We start from the raw sequence: 21,563 nt of genomic DNA, 5'->3' as shown, positions 1-21,563 counted from the left end.
CCTCTACCTAATCACCCGAGCCAAGGTGTGAAAACGGGTGTAGGTCACAATCAGCCAAGGTTTCGGGTGAGCTCATTGTGAAACCTAGCCCTGACCTAACATGTGATTTCCTGAGGTCAGATGGCCCAAGATGTGAGTGGGCATTAAGGCGAATTGTTTTTACATTTAACATTTACTATAAAAAAAATAATGTGTTGGTTAATGAAGTTGGTTGACACTTAAGAGCTTGGCTAGCATGGTGCACCCATAGTTAGCTGCTAAATAGTGCTAACTAATGCCTTAGCCAGACAGACTTAGGGACTAGTCGGCAAACCCCGCCCCACCTCCGGCTGCTGTGTATTCCCCAAACGGTTGTTGAATGGCAGCTGGTTGTCACAGGGTGAAATCGGAGACAAAAAAACCTAATTTCTGCTTATTTTGACTGGTAGTAGAGTTCAACTTCGACTTGTCTGAGCTGTAGTGAAATTTAAACATTTGGCTTAATTAAAAGTTGAACTTTACGACCGCAAACAAAACCTTTCACAATACGTTTAGTTTAAACACGAGTAATCTCCATATCCAATTTGCACAGCGCTTTTCGTCGTTTCAGTAACACTCGGCAAGTAGTTTGCATGTTTTTGCAGACAAGTTGCTGTCTGCTGTGCAACTTGCTGGTGACCATGTCAACCTGTTAGCTAACCGAAACAAATACAAGAAGCTTTTCCGTCTTCACCCCTTGCAGCCAATGCTAGTGACTTTCAACAGCCTCCAGCAATAATTCGCAAACGATTCACAGAATATAATTTTTTTCCCAGCAACCAGTGGTTGCTGGATGGTCACTAACCGATTTCTAGCTCAGTATGACTCGGACCTAATACACACACACATTTCTGGAATTTAATGTACAGGGTGGGCCATTTATATGGATACACCGTAATAACATGGGAATGGTTGGTGATATTAAAGTCCTGTTTGTGGCACATTAGTATATGTGAGGGGGCAAACTCCTCAAGACGGGTGGTGACCATGGTGACCTGCGGTGTTGCTATCAGTGTGTGAAGAGTGGGAGAAGAGGGTTGCATTGACAATCCAACACAATGGGCAGCACATTGAACACATTTTATAAGTGGTCAGAAACTTGTAAATAACTCATGAAAGAATAAAGTTACGTTGAAACCAAGCACACCATTGTTGTTCTTGTGACATTACCAATAAGTTTGATGTGTCACATGGCCCTCTTCCTATTGAAAAAACAAAAGTTGTATCCAAGATGGCCGACTTCTAAATGGCCACCATGGTCACCACCCGTCTTGAGGAGTTTGGCCCCTCACATATACTAATGTGCCACAAACAGGACTTTAATATCACCAACCATTCCCATGTTATTACGGTGTATCCATATAAATGGCCCACCCTGTACTTAAGCTACAGTAAGCACATCTTCTCTGGGCTTTTAGTGGACTTAACCTCATAGTAAGCCATATATTTGTCAGACTTGAGTGCAATAGCACAAATTTGCTGAACTCAAGCTCAGCAAACAGCTGCTGCTGCCTGTGTCAGCATCCATCAGTCAGTCTGGTCATACCTTTAGTAATGCACAACTGCCTCAATATAATTTTAATGGGTAAAACAAAAAATATGAAAGGGGAAGTTAGCTGTAGAGAGAAAAGATGTTTTTGTTCCAGGCTATAAACCTGTTTATGTCTGCTCGTTTGAAATTTAGAGTGTGTGGGGATCAGTTGGCTTTCGTTTTGGAGCCCGCGTCCAGTAGCCATTTTGAGGGACTGCAGGTTTTGATTCTTCATGTTGGTTTAATGTTTCCAACTTCGGATATTGCCCTTGTTCCTTGCTGGCTCATTTCTTTGTTCCTCTATTTAACGGCTGTGTTGCCTGTGAGCTTGTGATGAAGCCGTATAGGCTGCTCAGCCATGATCCATTCAACTATATTAATGGATTACACAGACACACATTTCTCTTTCTCAAGTGTTTTTCAGAACATAACAAGAAAAAAATTCAAACTCAGAGCCAAGGGAATGTAAAGTATGATGCATAGCTGCTTCGCTCAATAGGCGAGTCATAACCTCTGCATAATCCAGAGAATGATCACCTCTCGCTCTTTCATTCACACACACACTCTTCACCTGTCATTCTTGTTGGATGTCTTACATTTCACCTCAGTCCCTGATGCTCTATCTGGCTCCCACCTCCTGATCAAACTAGGCTCTAACACACAATGAAATGTTCAACAGTGAATTACCATAGCACATTCAATATAAACTGATTTTACGTTTGGATTTGGTCCAAACCTCCATATGGCTGAGGAGGCTGCTGTTTCCCCAACCAGAGCATGACTGATTCTGTTAATGTCACAAAGCTCTAAATCACTGGAGCTCCAGCTCTCTGCAGTGAAGGGATCAAGAACTTTAACACTCATGAAACACTTTTACTTCAATGTCCTGGAGAAAATCAGAAGGTGCCTCTTGTTGAAGACAACCCCTGAGTTGCAACACCTGGATACGGGGCTACTTAAGCAATACTTGGATGTGAATATTGGACACAGGAGCATAGTATGTTCATACTTTACATCTAATTGGAAACTGCTGGAAAATTGCGTGTAGAGTCCCACATAAGATCATAGGAAGTCAATAAAACTTTGTGTAAGTGTAACTTTTACTGAAAGAATACACAAAAAAACACCTGTAGATTACTTTGCATGTGCTCAGTGCTTTTTTGTTTTGCTGCTCTACACAATTTTTGCTCAAACATATTTAATCGATCAGGTTTCAGGTTCAGGTTTATTCATTTATATTGCACATTTACCAACAACAGGGTTGATCAAAGTGCTTAACAATCAGCAAAAAACAGCAAGAGATTAAAAGTTAACAAACAAACACACCAACAAACATCAAAGGTGACATAAAACAGGCCTGATGATGGTTAAAACTAATTTGATCCAAAAGCCAAAGTAAAAAAATGAGTTTTAAGACGCGATTAAAAAGAATGAATAGACTCAGAATTGTGAATAGAAGCGGGGAGACTATTCCAGAGTCTAGGTGCTGCAGTTGCAAAGGCCCGATCACCTCTGGGCTTCAGCCGGGATCTAAGTTGTTCTGAGAGCATCTGGCAGGATGATCTTAGTGCCCTCCTGGGCTTGTACAAGCAGAGGAGTTCAGTCAGGTAACTGGGTGCCAAATTGTTTAAAATTTTAAAAGTAAGCAAAAGAATTTTAAAGGCTATACGGTGTTTGACAGGGTCACATCATCATTAATTTTATTCAGTTTGTGGTTTGTAGGTTGGGCAAACAGATGTAGTCATAGTTCATATTTCTCTGTTTGGATCACGTGGCTCTTTCTTTGTACCCAAGAGGTTTTATGTCCTGCTGACTACTTCCTAGTCCGAAAACGACAGAGACAGAAGAGTTTTGCTGTCCAAATGAAGGGCAGTGCTGTGCATATTTTAAATATATAAAGAAACAAACTTTTGAATTTGATGGAAACAGATGAGACAGGACCTCTATGTAACATCTCGTCTTCTTTTAACGAAGTCTGGGACCTGAGGAGACCAGTTGTTGGACTCGTGGGAAACTTGTCTCATTCTTGTCTGATATAGAATCATAGCTGCCCCACAGTCCTGGGTTGTCATAGTTTTGTTTCATTATGTGCCAGATGTTTTCATCTGGTGCAGTCCCCAGGTCAGTCGAGCGCTCTTCTACCACCAAGCCGCGCTGTTGGAATAGCCACAGTTTGGGGTTTAGCATTGTTGCTGTGAAACCTGTATATGCCTTTAAGCATTGATGGTGCCTTTCCAGATGTTCAGGCTGCTAACTCCATATACACCCCTATAGCATCAGAGATACAGGCTTTTGAACGGAGCATCTCGTATTTTCCAAAAAGAATCTGACCAAATTACAGTTTTCCACGTTTCCTACGTCCATTTTAAAGAGCTTGGCCCAGAGAAGACGGCAGTGTTTCTGGATACACTCACATGGCTTCTTCTTTGCTTTAAACCTGCCTTTGTGGATGGCACAGTGAACTGTGTTTAAGACAGTGTTTTCTGGAAGTGTTCCCAATCTCATGGTGTGATTTCCATGGCAGAATCATGCCTGTTTTTAATGCGGTTCCCTCTGAGGGCCCGAGGATCACGGGCCAGTGTTTAGGAATTGGGTTTGTAGTTAAGAGTTAAAAACACAACTGTTGAATTTCTTTTTTCCTGCACATTTTTTTTTAATATAATAAAAAAATGTAGAAATTGTCTAAACACCTTGAGCCACACAAGAACCTTAAGCAAGTAAATATAATGTCAGATGAGCAAAAACAAAAACACTTCACATGTTGCACTGTGACAATTTATATTTCACAAAAATCAAGCCAAAATGCAGAAACCGTATGTGAAGCATTACGTACACCCTTTTGAATTGTGAGCTGCTGGGAGGTTATTTATGAGGCTGTTATTCTACAGTGAAAAGATTATTCACAGGAAAACACTTAAGACAGATGCACATCTTCCCAAGAGTGGATGTCCCAGCAAACTCACACAGGTCAGACTGCGCAGTGATGAGAGAAATGTAAAAAAGCCAAGAGCTTCATCTCTGACGGTACAAATAGAAAAAGACTGAGTGGGCTGCCAGGAGAAAGCCTCCTCTCTCAGAAAAGTTCGAAAGAGCAAAGCGGAGATGTTTGGCCATAATGCACAGCTCCACGTTTGGAGAAAACCTAACACCTCATACAAATTGTCAAGCAAGGTGGTGGAGGGGTGACGATTTGGTCTTGTTCTGCAGCCGCGGGGCCGAAGCGCCTTGCAGTCATTGAGCCAAACGTGAAAGTGTTTTAAAGTCAAATGCGAGACCGTCTATTGGACAGTGTATTAAATCTTGGGGTGTACTTAGTTCTTCACATAATGCTTCTGCATTTTGCATTGAATCGACAATGACGAGGTGAACTACGTCATATTATGTTGTTCGTCTCAGGTTATATGTCCCTAATTTAAAGACGTTCAAAGGACATAAATTATTATATCCTGATATATAAAAGCTTAGAAGTGACAGAGGGTGCACTTTCTTTCTGTTTAGACTGTCCTGCAAAACAGCAAATGAATTCTGCACCTGTTATTGTAAATCAATTTTAAGACAGGTTATCATCGTTTCTAGATATTTATCTTGTTTATCTCTGTTTGTAATTCGTTTCTTTTCCTGCAAACATCATTATTGTGGAAGGGAGTAATGAACACTGTCTCGTATTTCGTATTTTGTTTTTTTATTATTAATAAAGGCTGGTAACTATGTGTGCGAGTGCATGTGCATTCAGTCAAAGCCTGATTGATTTCTAACCTAAGGCGGGGAGATGCTTGGTTCACATCGTCGGGCCTTGAAGATTTCATACAGAAACTCATTTGTATACACTAACCGGTGAGATGCTCGGCCAACAAATGGTAAAAATAAATAAATAAATGAAATAAAACAAAGTGGAGCGGTCCAGATTTTGATAAACAGAGTGATTTGTGTTGCTTGAAAACAGGCGAGAGCTGAAATTCATCTCGCCTTCTGTTAACAGTTTTGAGTGAAAGCAGCGTTGTTCCCTTGGCGATGCTGCACTGTTTGCGTTGCTCGCTTTGCCTTTTCTCTACTTCTTTGTGTTTCTGCTGTGACCCACGAAAAGACAAACGCAGCGGAGACTTGGGCTCGTCAGCTGTAGGAAGGATATGTGAAAATATGTTTGTTAAACTGAGGATAACATGACCACAAAGTGCCCTTGTTTTCTCTTGTCTTTTGTTCATTCTTATAACCTTTTTCCCATATTCCAAAACATTCCCTCCCTCTCTCTCTTCTGTTCTCTTTCCATCTGTTACTAATGTTGTAATAGCTTTCTTACGCCTTTCTTTTTCCTTTTTCATAAATCCCTATTTTTGCACGTTTCACTACATTTAGTAGATTTTCTCCTTTACGTGCTTTTTGTCTTTTTTTCCTTCTTAATGTTTTCTTTCACATACAGAATAGTTGGTTGGTTTTATTAATTATAGCTTGTAGTGTGTGATAACATTATCAGTAATATTGTTAGCAGAAAATTAAATTTAAGAAATTGAGTTAAGAAAGTTGGAACAGGGGACGCGCAGTCGCCTGCACACGAGCGTGGGGATATCGACTTACCCTTCAAAAACATTTCCTCATACACCAAGCCCTCCCTTCTCTCACATTCATCCCTCTCTTTGTTTTTTTATTACATTTATGGCCACAATCATAAAGTATGCAATCTTCATCAAGTAATCGCATTAGACAAACGTGTTAAAAAACACATTTGAATAAAATGACAGGTTATGACAGATTTGAATTTAACACATTTTCCTGTTTTTTTTCTTTAGTCAGAAAAATGAATTTTGTCTTAACTCCTCAGCAGTTATGCTCCTTTTATTTATTTGTATATTTTTAATTGTTATTTTTTCTGAGATGATAAACATCTTTGTGTTTAGTGCAATAGCTCTTGATTTTTATGTTAACTCACCGCCTACTTACATTAGACTTGTTACAAAATATAAATTAGCCAGTGAAACAAATAAATGATAAAATGTGATAAATGATAACAATTAAAATGATTGATATTTAATTTTTTTAATTAAAGGTCTTGAAAGATAAAACAGTTTCACTTCATTTGGCTGAGTTAGCTCTTTTTCCAAAATGACATTTGGATTAGAATTTCTTCGTTACTCCAGCACTAATATGTGACGTTATTCTTACAGCCACCAGTCGGATATTGCCAAAGAGCTCTCTGTGTATCACTCGACGCGGTGATAGTTGAGGCAGCCAACAACTATTCCTCGAGAGAATATTCATAATGTAATAGAGTTTCAACATGTCCGTGATTGCATGCATCCCATTGTAAACTGATTATTTTCAGCTGGCTCTTTTTCCAGGACGGTCAGCAGATCACTGAGCTTTAGCTTTAGCCAACTTTTAATTTGAGAGTAACATCGGGTCAGTGTTCTTCTAGCTAAAACCATACCTTGATATCAGCACGCACAACGCATGTGTTGGTCTGCTTTGACAAAAGGTGTGCAGTTTGTGAAGTAGACTATTTAGTAATATTATCTCTGTCCATTTCCAGTGAATGGGACCTACTGCTCAGAGAAGGATGCAAATGCTGAGCTGGGCAATGCCGAGGGCCCCCTGATGCGATGTGGGCAGAGCCTGCTGCTTCCAGCGGGAGGTCATTCGGAGGGGCTTTACTCCCAGAGCCTCCAGTGCAGCAGACCTACACCTGACCTCCTTCTGCAGGATGGGCCTCATCAAGATGCCAGGTGAAGTGTCACTGTTCCCGTTTGATATCATATTTTTCCACTTCCAGTTCTGAATGTTTCCTGTTTGGTGTAGTGTTACTAACAATATGCAGGTACAATATGGTTCTCATTATGTTTGCTATTGTGAATCAGTTGCACACATATGTTGCTAGACAGCATTGCCCAGCGGCCTCATAAAACACACTGAAGTACAACATTTATGCTACACTAATGCAATTCCTCCGTGTGCAAATTGTGACTACTGTTGGTCAAGGCAGAAGTGGATTTGTCCTCCTTCTCCCTCCCCCGACTCCTCTCTCTCTCTCTCGTCTTAGCCATCCGGCTGAAAGCGTCTGGACAGACTTTCATTTCTCCCGTATTGTCTCTCAATATTTCCAGTACAGCCGAAGAGGAAATGAGGCTACCGAATAGAAAAAAAATAAGAAGAGGGGTTAAGTCTTTATTAACAGCAATGATGACAAGGCCTGCCAGTGGCTTTCTCCTGTCCCAGTTAGCATTAGTGCTGTTTTTTCCTGGGCGTGCTCTGGGGAAGAGACAAAGACGACAGCCAGGGAAAAAGAGAGCTCTTCTCACATCACTCAGGGGCTTTGGACAAAATCCATAATGAGCCAACTGACAGGAATGATTATGTAGGAGATCACAGCAACGCATGGAGAAACATGACCTGGGTTCCCCATTCAGCAAGGCAAAGATTCCCACCATAATACACAGTATTGTAAATGGTGACCCTTCATAGGCTGCAATTATACCACCAAAACAGGTGACTCCCTATTTATCCCCACTGTTGGGTTGGGTTTAACCCCTTTGTGTCATCAAAGCCCGTCAGATGGACACACCAGCCAGTGGCCTCTCGGTCTCAGTCGCCATCCAACCCTCCCCCTCGCTCTATTATTAGTCTTAAATGCCCATTCATATCCCCTCACTACAAGAAGATCCTCTTTCATTTATTCATTAAAAAAAGCCACTTTGGATTATCAACAATTTTCTGTTGCTGTTCGCTTGTCATGGTCTATTCCATCCATAACTCCCTTCTGATACGGGAGGCTCAGCTGAAATATTTTAGGTTATTGGGACCTGTTACGTGATTTTCATTTTAAACTGAAGAAAAATAGAGTATGAAACGACAGTATGAAAAGGCAGAACACTGACAGTGATGTTGGTGGGAAGGATGAACCAGCCTGTCTGTCAACAGGCACTGAGCTAATAGTGCTCACATTCCTTTTGTATTTTTCTCCCCGCAGATCCTCCTCTGCCTTCGGGAGGACCCTGCCAGGGGCCTCACCCAGCCTGGGCTGCGGCGCCAGCGGCGTTCGCTCCTCTCTCCCTTACCCAGTCAAACAGGAGAGCTCGATGGGCTACAAGATCTCCAACGTGGAGTCTTCATCTCAGGCTGGATTTCAGGCCCACGCTGCAGGCCAAGTTTTGGAGGTGGCCAGGGATGAGATGGTTGGGTCACTGCATGTTAGCAACAGCGGTAATGGCGTATGTGCAGTGAGCGGTGTAGGTAGCGCTGTGCCAGGAGACGCAGGACAACCGTTTAATAATGAAGATGGCTCCTCCCCGCTGGCTTTGTCTCCAATTGGCTCCCGTCATTCAGCGCGGCTGCTCAGCGCTGGCAGTCTGAAGAGACGCTGCCTGTCCCTGGCCTCGCAATCCACCGCCGCTGCTGCCACCGGTTCCCCATCAGCTGTTGGCACCGCTTCTGAGGAGATCAATATCACCGCAATCATCTGCTCCTCCTCCCAGATGTCGATGGTCGCCTGCGTCAACGGGTTCCGTGCTAACCTCTCGCCAAGCAACACCAGCAGCGCCGGCTTCTCTTCCTCCTCCTCCTCCTCTACTGCTTCCCCACCCTCTAACTCCTGCTCACGGGAAGCCCCCCAGAGGCCCCCACCACACAGCAGCCCCCAGCAGGCTGCACTGCAGGAGAGCTGTCAGCTGTCCTCACCTGCCACCTGCCTGTTGTCTCTTTCCTCTTCCTCATCCTCTTCTTCAGTGTCATTAGGGGAGCCGGAGCAAGGCCAAGGGCAGAGCCTGGGGCTGTGCGAGGAGCAGGGCTCCATGCTGCAGGGGCGTGGGGCTGGAGGAACAGCTGAGGGAGGAGGAGGAGGAGGAGGCTCAGACGGGTTGGGGCTACTGATGAGTGGGGCCCTGATGTCTGGGACTCTGCATTCGGGGCCTCAGGGTGGGGGTCTCCCAGATGGGGGCCAAAGATCTGGGGCTGTCCTCAAGCAGGAACCGCTCGACGACTTCTCTCCCAGCGAAGACAAACTCTTTCAGCACCACTATCATCATCACCATCACTTAAGTGGGCGCAGTGGGAATCTTCGTCACGCTCACCACCCACCTCGATCGGCCATGCCTCCGCCTTACCACTTGCACCAATATGTGGGGCCCACTCCCAACAGCCCACTACACCATCACAACCAGCAGACAACTCCAGGCTCTTCCCTCGGACTCAAGCCAACCTCAGGAGGCCCTGCGGTGGCCCACGCAGCCCCCGAGCCGGAAGAAGTCGGAGGAGGAGGGCTGGTGGATAAACAGGTGTGTCGCTGGATTGACTGCAGTGCTGCTTTTGAGCAGCAGGAGGAGCTTGTGAGACATATTGAAAAGGTCCACATCGACCAACGCAAAGGTGAGGACTTCACCTGTTTCTGGGCTGGCTGTATTCGGCGCTACAAGCCCTTCAATGCACGCTACAAGCTGCTCATTCACATGAGGGTCCATTCTGGAGAGAAACCCAACAAGTGTATGGTGAGTCATCATAAACCACTAAGTTCTTCTCCCACCACAGACCAAAGCCAAAAGATTCAAAACATATACGTAGAATATTGTAAAACATCCCCTCGTAGTCAGCGTTCTTATTCCTTCTGAAGGTCTTCGTTGTATTTATTACTTTAATATGAGTGTAGTTTATCTCATAATTGAAACCATCTGGGAATTTTTTTTTGTTTAAATTAAATACAAGCACATATTTCACAACATAATACAGTAATTCAAGAAGATTTTTTTTCTCAGAAAGATACATGTTGTATCCAGAAAAAAAAGGACTGGCCTTGCTTCACTGCTGATTAAATTTCAACAGAAACTCTTATTTTGTTTTGGTTGAGAAACAGTTATGATTGTAATTCCCGTATTTCAAGTGGAACATGCAAAACACAAAAGAGTTTTTCTTCCACTGGAGATGTGAAATGCCGTAAGAGCAGCAGTCCTTCGTCAGCATAAATAGATTTGCGGTTGTATTTGCAGGTAAGGCTTCAGGTTGCACAAATCAACACACTAATCAGCGTCAAGCTGTCACCTCCCAGCGTCCCTTCACGAATGGAAAATGCCCTCCAACCTTTAAAACGATTCAGTCCAAATACACAATTAGTGCACAATTTGTGTAACAAGAAGCCGTGTTTATTTTCACGGGCACTTCGTTTTTTGAGAAGGGATTCAGTCGTGAAAAGCCAACGCATGTGGTTAACATAACCAAACAATGCCCACATTAAATGGGAGCTTTAAAAGTTTAGCTGTCCCACAAGTATTAAGTGAGTTGGATTCATATCCAAGGCAAACATGAGGAGAAATGTAGTCTGGAGAAGTGAGACACGGAGGCTTCACCCAAATCTCTCTCTGTCAGCGGTCTTCTTCAGGTTGAAGAATTCATCCAAATCCAAATGATAATTGAAAAAATGTATTATATTTCTGTAGCGCCTTGTTCTCCAGATCTTGTTTGTTTTCCTAAAAAACCAGTGGCTTGTGAAATGAACTAAAGGGAGAGGCTGGTTTTACCGTCCTTGTGCGCTAATTAAGACATTCATGCTGAATCTACTAATTCTCCTGCTTGCTGTTACACATCTGCTGACCGAAGGCAAAAAGACACAAACTCAACTGTTGCTGCTGTTCTCCCTGCTTTGCGTCACTCTGGGGTATTAGTGTCTCTGCTTCCTTGGCTCAGTAAAAATTTGGAAGTAATTTGCTGTTCGTGCCTAAACTGTTAATTCAGCTTCAGCGTTGCGTTGTATTACAGGCTTTCATTTGTCCCTTTTTTGTTGTTGTTGTTGTTGTTGTTGCTCATTAAAGCAATGTGTGTTTGCACAGCAGGCACAGCACGTCTGGTGACACACAGCAGATTTATGCGTTTCGTATAGGTGTGCATAAATGTTGCGCCGAGGTGTGTTTTTGGAGATGTTTACCACATGTGAGAGAACAATTCGTCTCAGTGTGGACACGACGCTGGACTTTGTCTGCGGATGTGAGTCACTGTGAAACTCACCTTAACCTCCTGTTTATGCTCAATGCATGAAAAAACAAAGTCACGGCAATGGCAGTACATTGAATCACTCTCACAATAGGAAGTATTGATTCCATGTGCAGTACAATGAATTGTAACACTCGTGGTTTCCCCCCAGAAAAAACCAACATAAATAAGAAATGATTTAAAGCTTGCATCAACACATCTAATCATCTGGGATTTAATGTATGTTGATCCGGGACTTCAGCAGATAAACTCTGAGGCCCTGGGAAAATAAACACACTCTGTGTGTGTGTGTGTGTGTATTTGTAACTCTGTTTGTGTTTTTGTAGTCTATACACGTTTAAGTAAATGCTCTGCCCTCATTGGAAACCTTGTGTCTCTGTGTGCGTCTGAAAACCGTCTCAAGTACCTTCTTAGTTTTTCTTTCTTTCTTTTTCTGGTGTCTGGGTACGTGCGCTTTTTTCCACTAGCACTGATGCCTCTTGTGCTCCTTGTGCTCATGCAATAGACAAAGGCATTTAAGAATTCGAGCAATTCATATAGAGGAAACAGATGAGACCTTCTGTTTTAGGACCAAATGCTCTAGAAACAACAGGGCTAATCCTTTTATTATCTTTCTAGCGGCAGATTCCAGCAGGCGCTCATGAAGCGAGGCCTGCCCGACATCCAAACATAACACATCTCCCCCCCCCCTCCTGCTCCATATATACACTCTTTCTACTTTCTTCATGCAGCTGCACAGGAGTCGCTTCATGCTGCATCTTGACGGCAAAAAGTCATTATCACAACACACAGTCGTACCTCGTCCCCTGCGTGGGTCTGTCACCTGGCTAATATCTTACCAAATGTCCCATTTGAGAAATAAGTCGACGACTGAATTTGAGGCTCTTAAAATGTTGCGCTACCTTTTTAGAAAATATTTTTTGTTCCTATTCTCTCCAATTAAAGCCAGCCCTGAGTTGTTGCACAGGGCAAGCAAATGCCGAGGGACACACGGGCGAAAAGGAAACAACATAATCTCTCTGCAATATCCTGTTGTGTTTCATGCCTAATTCACTTGTTGTTTTAGTTTATTGCATTTTTTCCTGCGTCTGCATAAATATTAAAAATATATCCAGCAAGAGCAGCCCTGTCATGGTCCTAAACTTTGATATTGTTCTTCTTTGTCAGAGGCCGGCCTTGTGGATTTGAAGTGTCTGAAGGCTGCACTGGGAGCTATGAACTTCAGAAAACATCTTTCTTAAACCGCTGAAGCTCTGTGTGCAAAGGGCGGCGTGTTTACATGGCACAGTGACTTCAGGCAAGAGTACAGTGTTGTGCTCTTTATTTGGTTGGTTTGGCAAAGCAGTTTAGATCAAATGTTGGAGAAAAATGTGCTCATAAAATTTTAAAACATTGGTGCGCTTTAAATGTTTTTAAAAGGGGCTTATGTTGCGGCGGGATGCAGGATTCATTCTGCACTTCGAGCATAAATAAAATGTTGCTTATTCCAAGCTGTTTGTGCTAAATGTCATAGTAATGGTCTTTCAGAAGGACTTTGTAATTTTAGAACAAACACTGTTGATGCGGTGAATTATGCGCAGCACATGGCAAGTGCAATTTTGTTTTCATATGGAAACATTATTAAAGCTTCATATAAATATATATGTTTTATGTATTTCAGGTAAAATGATTATTGAGTAGGATCTTGTGACATAAGGAGACGTTTTAACTATTTCAAACGTCTCTATAAAATGATACATTTAAAGGTTTTCGTGTTGCTAAAGGCGAGTCAAAGAGCCGCTCTTCCATTTCACAATGACAAAAGCCAGCCAGCATTAGCTGCTTAATAGCGCTCTTTCTAAACGTATGCACATGTGTGTATACGGAGACAAACACCAACACACACGCTCGCTCTGACTGACACACAGTCAAAGGACTTGTTGAAGGAAAGTTGGATGTTGAGGCCTGCTGGAAAAAGGCATAGATCATGGAATTTCCTCTTTCTTCACTGGTGTGAAACCAGCTAACATATATATTTAGATTTACTAGACTGTTTTTTGGAAGAGAGTGGCTGCGTCCCTCTGCAGCAGACGCTCAGATGTAGAGTGCAGCCTGCTGCCAAGATGCCGTGTGTTTCCTGGAGTAAATGGAGTCTTTTGTGAGCAATCAGCTCAGGTGCATGAGATAAAACAGGGAGTGCCATTAGCTAATTAAAACTGAGGTTCAGCACATGACCCGACTTTTCCTCTGAATGCTGCCTGAAACTGGAGCTGTGTGAGCAGCGGGTGGCGAGTGACGCAGATATTAATGTGCCCGTATGAGCCTCGGACACTTTAGAGGCCACAATCTCTGAGCCCAGCTTCTGACTCCATTCACAGGTATTCATATTAAACTTTCAAGTAAGATCAATATATGAACAAGCCAAAAGCTCAGACTGCTCTAAGCACTCAGCTTCAGAAATGTCTTTTTCTACTCCTGCACCTGTATGATGTTAGTGCCTCCATCCCCAATATGGCTCTAAGCACTGAAACCATGTCCACCTGTTGTTTATGAGGTGCACCGAAGCCCACCATAAGATGCATACGGATTATTTTGAACTGTGAATCCTGCAAAGCTTCTTTAATAAAATCCCAAAATAAAAATGTCTGTGCGTGATTACTCTGTGGCACACAAGGAAGCCGAATTACCAAAACAACATGTTGTGTTTCTGTAAGTCCAACAAACGCTGCAAGCTGCACACGCATATTCAGTCCCACATGGAGGGAGAAGATACGTCTGTGTATGGCTCATTTAAAGTAATCAGTGTCAACAGAAGAGAAAGGCAATGGTTTAGCATGTCAGGAGTAACTCCATGCTCAGGAAAGAAAGCTCCTAGTCTGTTAAGTTGGCGCAAACGCAAAAACCTAATCAGGACCTAATAAGGACCTGGAAGAGATCAACTTTTAGCACTTCATCTGAAGCTCCCTCTGCTACTCATTAAATAATTTTCAGCATTAGCTTTGTCATTCATTCCCCAGGCAAATGAGTTCATCAGGTAGCTACATAATTTCTCTCTACAAACCCATAATTCCATCCTGTGGCCATCCTCTGTCTTCCTGTCATATCAGCAGTGCTGCTTGGCAGTCCAGTCGTCATGCTATTAGTAACCCAACACTGTCCATATGTGATAGTCATATGATGAAATTGCTGGCGAAGGGGCTCTGCCACTGATGTTTTGGCATATAAATGAAAGCCCTGGATAGATGAATGTTGCTTGTTTTCCTTGTTGAGGAGCCCCGGCCAAGAGCTTGTCAGGCCGAAAAAGTTTTCCAGTCAATCTTTGTCAGTAATGTAGTCCAGTACTCAAGAGCCTCCCTCCCAGCATCACCCCACCTTTCCCTTATTGTTCAGATCTGAACATAAGACTGCTTTGATGTATTCAACACACACTCAATCTACACAATGGCAAAATATACCTCTATTTCCCCTCCTTAATCTGTATGGTTAGTGCTTTATTTAAAGACAACATTTGTAGTTGATTAAATATTGATATAATCACTAGACTTGCTTTTAAATATTAAATGTAATTTTATGCTGCCGTTGGGTACATGTACTTTAGAAAGTTTGCCAGCCCCGAGCTGCATAACATACAGGAAAAAATATTTTATATTTTAAATGAAACGTTTCACGGTGAAGAAAAATGAAAACGCTGGGGGCACAAATTCCTAAAAAGTTATTCTAATAATAAGCAGTGACTTGGGGTAAAATCTTTTCTTGTCTACGTGATTATTTATCATTTAATAAAAAATAATAAAAAACAATAAAGAATCACTGCCTAATGGCACATTCGTGGGTTAAAATTGCCATAAATAATCTGTTTATTTTAATGCCAATTTTCATGCTTTAGAATATTTAATATGCACTGAAACAGAATCTGATTCAAATAAGTTGAAGATTTTCTCATTTTCATTTTATTTCAACATTTAATATCTCAAATCATTTAACTCTGTTTCAGTTGTTTCTACACGCGTTAGCATGTCAAAGTGGGATCGCTATGTTTCTCAGCTATTGCACCACAGGTCTGAAACAAGTTTTCACAGTCGTTTTTCTTCCTCTTTATCAAATGTCGGATGTAAAAATTGCCGGTGGCACACCAGAAATGCAGCTTGGTTGGTATCCAGCTCCACAACTTGTCTCACTGATTGTTTGTACAGAGGAAAATTGCTTGATTTGGGCCCATTCATTGCAAAAAGTGTCACCAGCTTACGTGTCTAAACTGCAGGATTGGAGCTGCTTTGTGTAGAGGTTTTGCAACTGGAGAAAAATGCGTTAGGACAGAATGTTATGTGAGCTTTTAGCTTGGAGGAAAAGTTTGTTATTTAGTTACACACACACTTGACAGAGCGATGTAAACCAGTGCGTGCGTGGGCAGGTCTGATCTGTCTATAGCTAAACAACAACCGTCCACAGTGGCAAAACTCCCTGAACGGTTCATGCTTGATTCTTGCTTTTAGAAATAACCAACAATGTATCACAATATCAGCAATCGAGCATTTCTTGAAATCTGTATCCAGGTCACCTACAGCCTTCAACCTCTTACCCTGATCAAAGCATGCAGGATTTGCTTCATGTGATCACACTTTAATCGCATTTCTCTGGAATGCCGTATTTTGAGTTTCCCCATTTCCTCAAACTTTTTACCACACCATCAGGAGCGGCTGGTCATACATTGCACAGACATTGTGTCATAATTGTGTTCCATCCACAACCATAATTGGTTTAACCTCCCTACTGAGGCAGATCAGTTTACTAATAAATGAGCAATACGAAGCCGGATTGTGTGTCTGAGGTCTCCACAGTGTTCGGACGGCTGTTTCGGGGATACATGGAGCAGACAGAGGATGGCTTGATGGTGAAGATCTGTGAAATCCCTTCTAGACTCCTAAAAACGACCCTGGTTGTTAGCGCTCAGTAGCAGTGCTTTCGCGCTGTGTACAGTCACGGATCATGTGCATTATGTGTGCATAACCGTTTCTCTGCAACAGTCAAAGATAATTATAGCCACAGTTTGTGGTATTTTATAAAGCTAAGGCATAACAGGTTCTTTCTCTTCTGAGGCTGCCATCCTCTCCAACTTCTCGTATTCACACGCCGGCCTTGTTTTGTGCCAGACACATTTGTGCCACAGCAGCCGCTCTGTAAACACCCACCAAACTGGCTGGTTTGTAGTATGTGTGCTCTGTGTCTGTGGAACAGAAGTCAATCTCTTAGTGTTTGCTTTTTTTTAAATTATTTTTTGCTGACTCGTCTGTGCTGCAGAAGTCACTGCAGAGTATTTATTCCAGAGCAACATCTACCCCGAGCCATCCTCGCATCTCCAACCAAAAAAGCAAATAAGAAGGACATTTATACACACCGGGACTACTTTAGTGTCAGGGCCACAGTACAACCCCAAGGCGGCAGTATCCATTCGCCCACCCGGGCACGTACACGGCACCAGACCTGCGAAGACCTGCAGCCAGCGTATATGTGAAACTGAGTTGCTACCGTACAAAATAAACACCAGGAGAAGTACGAGTAAATTATGCAGCGAAAGACATGTTTACGTTTAGGGTGTCAAGTTTAAATTATGCACCGTGGTGTTCTGTGGTTAGTGTGCCGGGTTTAATTTGAATGTTTGTGAGAAAAAGTGAAGGCTGAAAGAAACGGAGCCAGACAGGCAATCCAGCTCCACTGATGTCACCCCAAAAATGACATTTTTGCCCAGAATTCATCACAAGGCATTATGCATGACAAGTGATTTGGTATGCACTGAATGCAGACGTTAAGAGCATTTTTGAAGCATTAGCAAGGCTGCTGCACAGAACTCGAGCTTTTGATACAGGTCGATCAAGCTTTCCAAAGTGAGACCGTGTATATGTGTTTACGTTGCCCTCCAAAGATTGAAGAGAGATTCCAATGAAAGAGTCGAGGTAGAGCATTAAACTATGGTGGGAAATGGTGCAAAGCATTGATTGAAAGCAGTGGAGCAACGCATTACTCAATAGGACATAAAAGGTCAGGATACACAATATGTTTCAGTTTCCTATTACCCTATTTTATGATTGTGTGACCCAGCAGAACTGGCACCACAGAGACTGATATTTAAGCAGGGATTTACCTCTCTCCCATAGACTTTTATGTCCTTAATGATCTTTGTTGCTGTTCGCTTTTAAAAGCATCTGTTTCATGTTCAATCTGTTCAGCTTTGGATTTAGTTTAACATCAACGTAAAAAGGTTTATTTCGAACCAGATTGCTTTTGTTATTTGGGCAGAATGACAGTAGTACTGAGAAGCCTTTAAGTTAAATCCTATCCCTTTTGCTCTGGATTCATACGAGAGGCAAAACAAACAAAGCATCAGTCACCCGTTCAATTTCTTTTCTTTTTTAACAAAATAAGGCCAAGAAATGTAGATTAGGTCATGCATGAACTGAAGTGCAGTTAGGAAATAAATGTTGTATATTGGGAAGATGTTGTAACGGGCCAGTTCAGTAAGTGCTCGTATTACACCTAAGATAAACATAAGAGTGATGAGAAGTTTGAAGGAAATATTCTATAAATATGAAAACATCTACCACAGAATACCAGTGAGTAGAAGAATATTGTTGTTTTTGTTTGTTGTACTATTGATGGATCGCTGAGTGCACGGTAATTGCACAGGAACGACTGGAGCGGTTTTCCAGAGCAGTAAATGCATCTTCTGATTGAACAGACGTGTAAGTGTCGACTGCATTATTGAAAATACGAATTGAGAACTATATACTGAAATGTGGTCGAGTGATTTATTGAAATGTGAATGAATGGCGATGTGCTTGCGGAGAATGCCCGAGACATGATTGGACTCGACACATCGAATGTGTAGCGCGGCCTGATATATTGCAACCAGCCTCATCCACATAACTGGAAACTGGACCTTGAAGCCCACGGAGAGCAGAAAAGAACACACTTGGCACGGCGAGGAGTGAACAAATCTAGGGGCACCACGGCATCGCAGTTGCACCACATTTCTTAGGCGGCAGCTTTTTTACCCAGAAGGCTTTGTGGTCTGGTCCCCCTCCAGAGGGTTGCATAAATGCACTCTCTTCCCCTTCAGCCTCCTCGAGTCCTTGGGCTGGTGTCGATCACGGTGCCATGTTGACCTATTGTTTAATTTTGCTGGCATGTTTTTTGTTCAGTACTATAGCACTTCTGGCATGGAAGTATTTTGATTGGCAACTCTCTGGCCTTCAGCAATGTTTATTTGTTGTCACGTCAGAGTTATAGAGTTGCCAGTGTGTGCCACAGTAGGCGTGATTCTTTAGACAGCTGTGTCAACTCTTGGGTTGTGTGGAATAGTTTGCCAGAGAGGGAGAAGGGCCTTCACTTCTTTTTTTTTTTTTTACCTAACAAGCCTGTGCGGTACAGAAACGCTTGATTCCTCCTGTTCGTTATGTTAGGTCGTCACACACACGTTTAAATCACTGCGCAAGATGGAAAACTAACATTCATCTTATCGGCTGAAACAACAAAAAAGGGAATGCAGAAGAGAAGAGTGTGCGTGTCTGCATCACAATGAAAATAAAACTTGGCCGCTTGTAGTATGAACTATTCTCTGACCGCAGCAAGAATCCAAATTTTAACAAAATAAACACTTAAGCACTTTTATACTGTTAAAAAACAGCTACTGGCAATGTACTTTGGTTTACTGGGTAGATGCTGTGGTTAACTAGTGGGCGTGTTTTTTTCTTTCTGGGGCATAAATGGTTAATGTCAGGAACTGTGGTCAGAGCAGGGGCATCTTTCCAGACCTGTGGCAATGTGCAAAGATGCCAATTTCTCCATTACCAGCAGCCTTAAAGCACTGAAATGAAATCCAGTCCCAAGACGTGCAACATTTTGAGCAAGCAGGGTGGCACATTTTCTTGGAAGGTTTTCAGTCTGCGAGATTAAGGGCTATGCATGTAAAGAGGAAGCAGATCAACACAAGGCAGGTTAAAGTATAAAAGAATTCGAGTTACGCTTAAAAAGGAAAAGTCACAGAAGAAGGAGAAAATAATGGATGGCTGGTTGGAGCCAGTAAAAACAGACTAATCGTCACATTGGACTCGTTTTATAGCATGTGTCAAATAATTAATAAGAGTCATAAATCTCATCAATTAAATGTAATTATTTTTGTCACCACTGGCTCTTGGTGAATTGGCGTCTATCATCCCCCAATACCAACAGTAAAAAATGGAGACACTAAGGCAGACCTTCCCAAAGTGTGGGGCCCGCCCCCTGGGGGGGGGGGGGGGGACGAAACGCTTGGACACTGCTAGCGCTGCGCCCACAGAAACACAAAGCAGGAGATGAAGCATCGCTGCATATGTTTCCAAACCAACTTCATTCTAAGGCTACGTCCACGCGTACACGGGTATTTTTGAAAACGAAGATTTTCCGTTTTCGTTTTTAAAAAAAAATCCCGTCCACACATAAAAGCCAAAAACGAAGGAAAACGCTGCTAGGAACATGCCAAAGCAGCAGGTGGCGCTATATTCCTATCCGTGTAGAAATGTTGGCCAATCAGAAGTCAGCCTGGGTGGGAAAGCGTAAACAAAGATGGCGCATAGAAGCAGAACTGAGTCGTATGTGTGGAGGGACAGTAACTGTGTGTGTGTAAGCATTTGAACACTGCAGAGAGTAAAATTAACAGTAAGTATTTTGTCTACGTCCGCCATTGTAGAAATTCATTTCACCGAAACAATAACGTGGCGCACAGTGTGACGTCAAAAAATGCGCACACCTTTGACGCTGCGTTTTCTCCGTTTACCTCGTCCACGTGTAAACTCAAAAACGGAGTTTTTGAAAATATCCACCCTGGCAGGAGTTTTTAAAAATCTCAGTTTTCAGTCACCGAAAACGCCGTTTACGTGTGGATGAAAGGTGCAAACGCATAGAAAAATCTGCGTTTTCAAAAATACCCGGGTACGTGTGGACGTAGCCTGAGCCAAAGACTAGAACATATGATGAAGCAAATCTTCCCTTTAGCTTCACCTGCACAAGTGCCGAGGTAGGTCTCCCTGCAGATTTGTTTTCCCTTCGTCGGGAGCAGCGCTGGGCTGTTCAAATCACTGACAAACAGGATCCCACATTCTTGATTTTTAGTTCACAAACACTTGTTTTAATGAGTAACTACTCCTGCAGATAGAGACAAAATACTGTTTATCTGCCATTCTGCAATTCATCTCATGTAAACAATAACGTGGCGCACAGCTGACGTGAATGAAGGCGCATACCTTTGACGTTGCGTGATGAACACTGTATTCCTCGTCCACACGTAAACGCAAAAACTGAGTTTTAAAAAATCTCAGTTTTCGCTGATTCGAAACGCCGTTTACGTGGACGACACAGCTGCGTTTTCAAAAATACCCATGTAGGTGTGGACGGAGCGTAAAAGAGTTAGTAGTTTAATTTACTACTACCTGTAATTTGTTGCACATTACTTGTATTTGCTTAATTGTTTACTAAATGTTTGAGGTGTGAAATAAACCGCAATGGGGCAAAATATGGGCGTGTGTGGTTGGAGGATGTGTTTGTGCGTGCACGCGCGGGGAGGGCAACATTTTTCTTGTAAAACAAAGGGGGGCCCAGCAAGAAAAGTTTGGGAACCACTGCGCTAAGGTATAAAACACTCCATTGCAGTGCAAGAGGAGCTTATTGGCTGAAGAGGGTAAAAGAGAGACAGCAAGAGAAAGCGAGAGTGCGAATGGAGGCAAGTGTGAGTGAAAGGTGCTGAATAGATTGAAGCCCGAGTGTTAGAGGATGCCGTAGCTCATGGGCCTGTCAAACAGGATCCTGCATTGACTGCCAGTAACATCAGTCCAGGCGCCGGCTCGGAACACAGATCATGTTTAGGATTTTCATTGCGTAACCCCCAGTCTGTCTTTTTCATGGCGGGTTCGGATTTCGTGAATGGGTTTATAATTAATGTCTTGATGGTTACTAATGGCCGTGGCCCTGCAAGCTTTGTGTTGCTCTCTAATTAGCCATTATAAATGCTTAGGATTGCTGCGACTGTAACCCTGCTGTCATG

General features: G+C 42.7%; 1 protein-coding gene across 1 annotated transcript in view; it reads left to right on the top strand.

The window, feature by feature from the left end:
* glis1b (GLIS family zinc finger 1b) overlaps positions 1-21,563 on the top strand; it is a 76,937-nt gene that overhangs the window by 23,949 nt on the left and 31,425 nt on the right. Inside the window, exons 3-4 of the mRNA XM_085450030.1 lie at positions 7,074-7,266; positions 8,508-10,020. Coding sequence (XP_085306156.1) covers positions 7,074-7,266; positions 8,508-10,020 — 1,706 coding nt within the window. The remainder of the gene's footprint in view (positions 1-7,073; positions 7,267-8,507; positions 10,021-21,563) is intronic.

Source organism: Copadichromis virginalis, linkage group LG23 (genome assembly GCF_057382275.1).
Source record: "Copadichromis virginalis isolate Kocher_CV1m ecotype Utaka linkage group LG23, C_Virginalis_male_GT1.1, whole genome shotgun sequence".
NCBI classification, from domain to species: domain Eukaryota; kingdom Metazoa; phylum Chordata; class Actinopteri; order Cichliformes; family Cichlidae; genus Copadichromis; species Copadichromis virginalis.
Note: the sequence above shows the minus strand (reverse complement) of the source record. Positions and strands in the feature narration are given on the sequence as shown.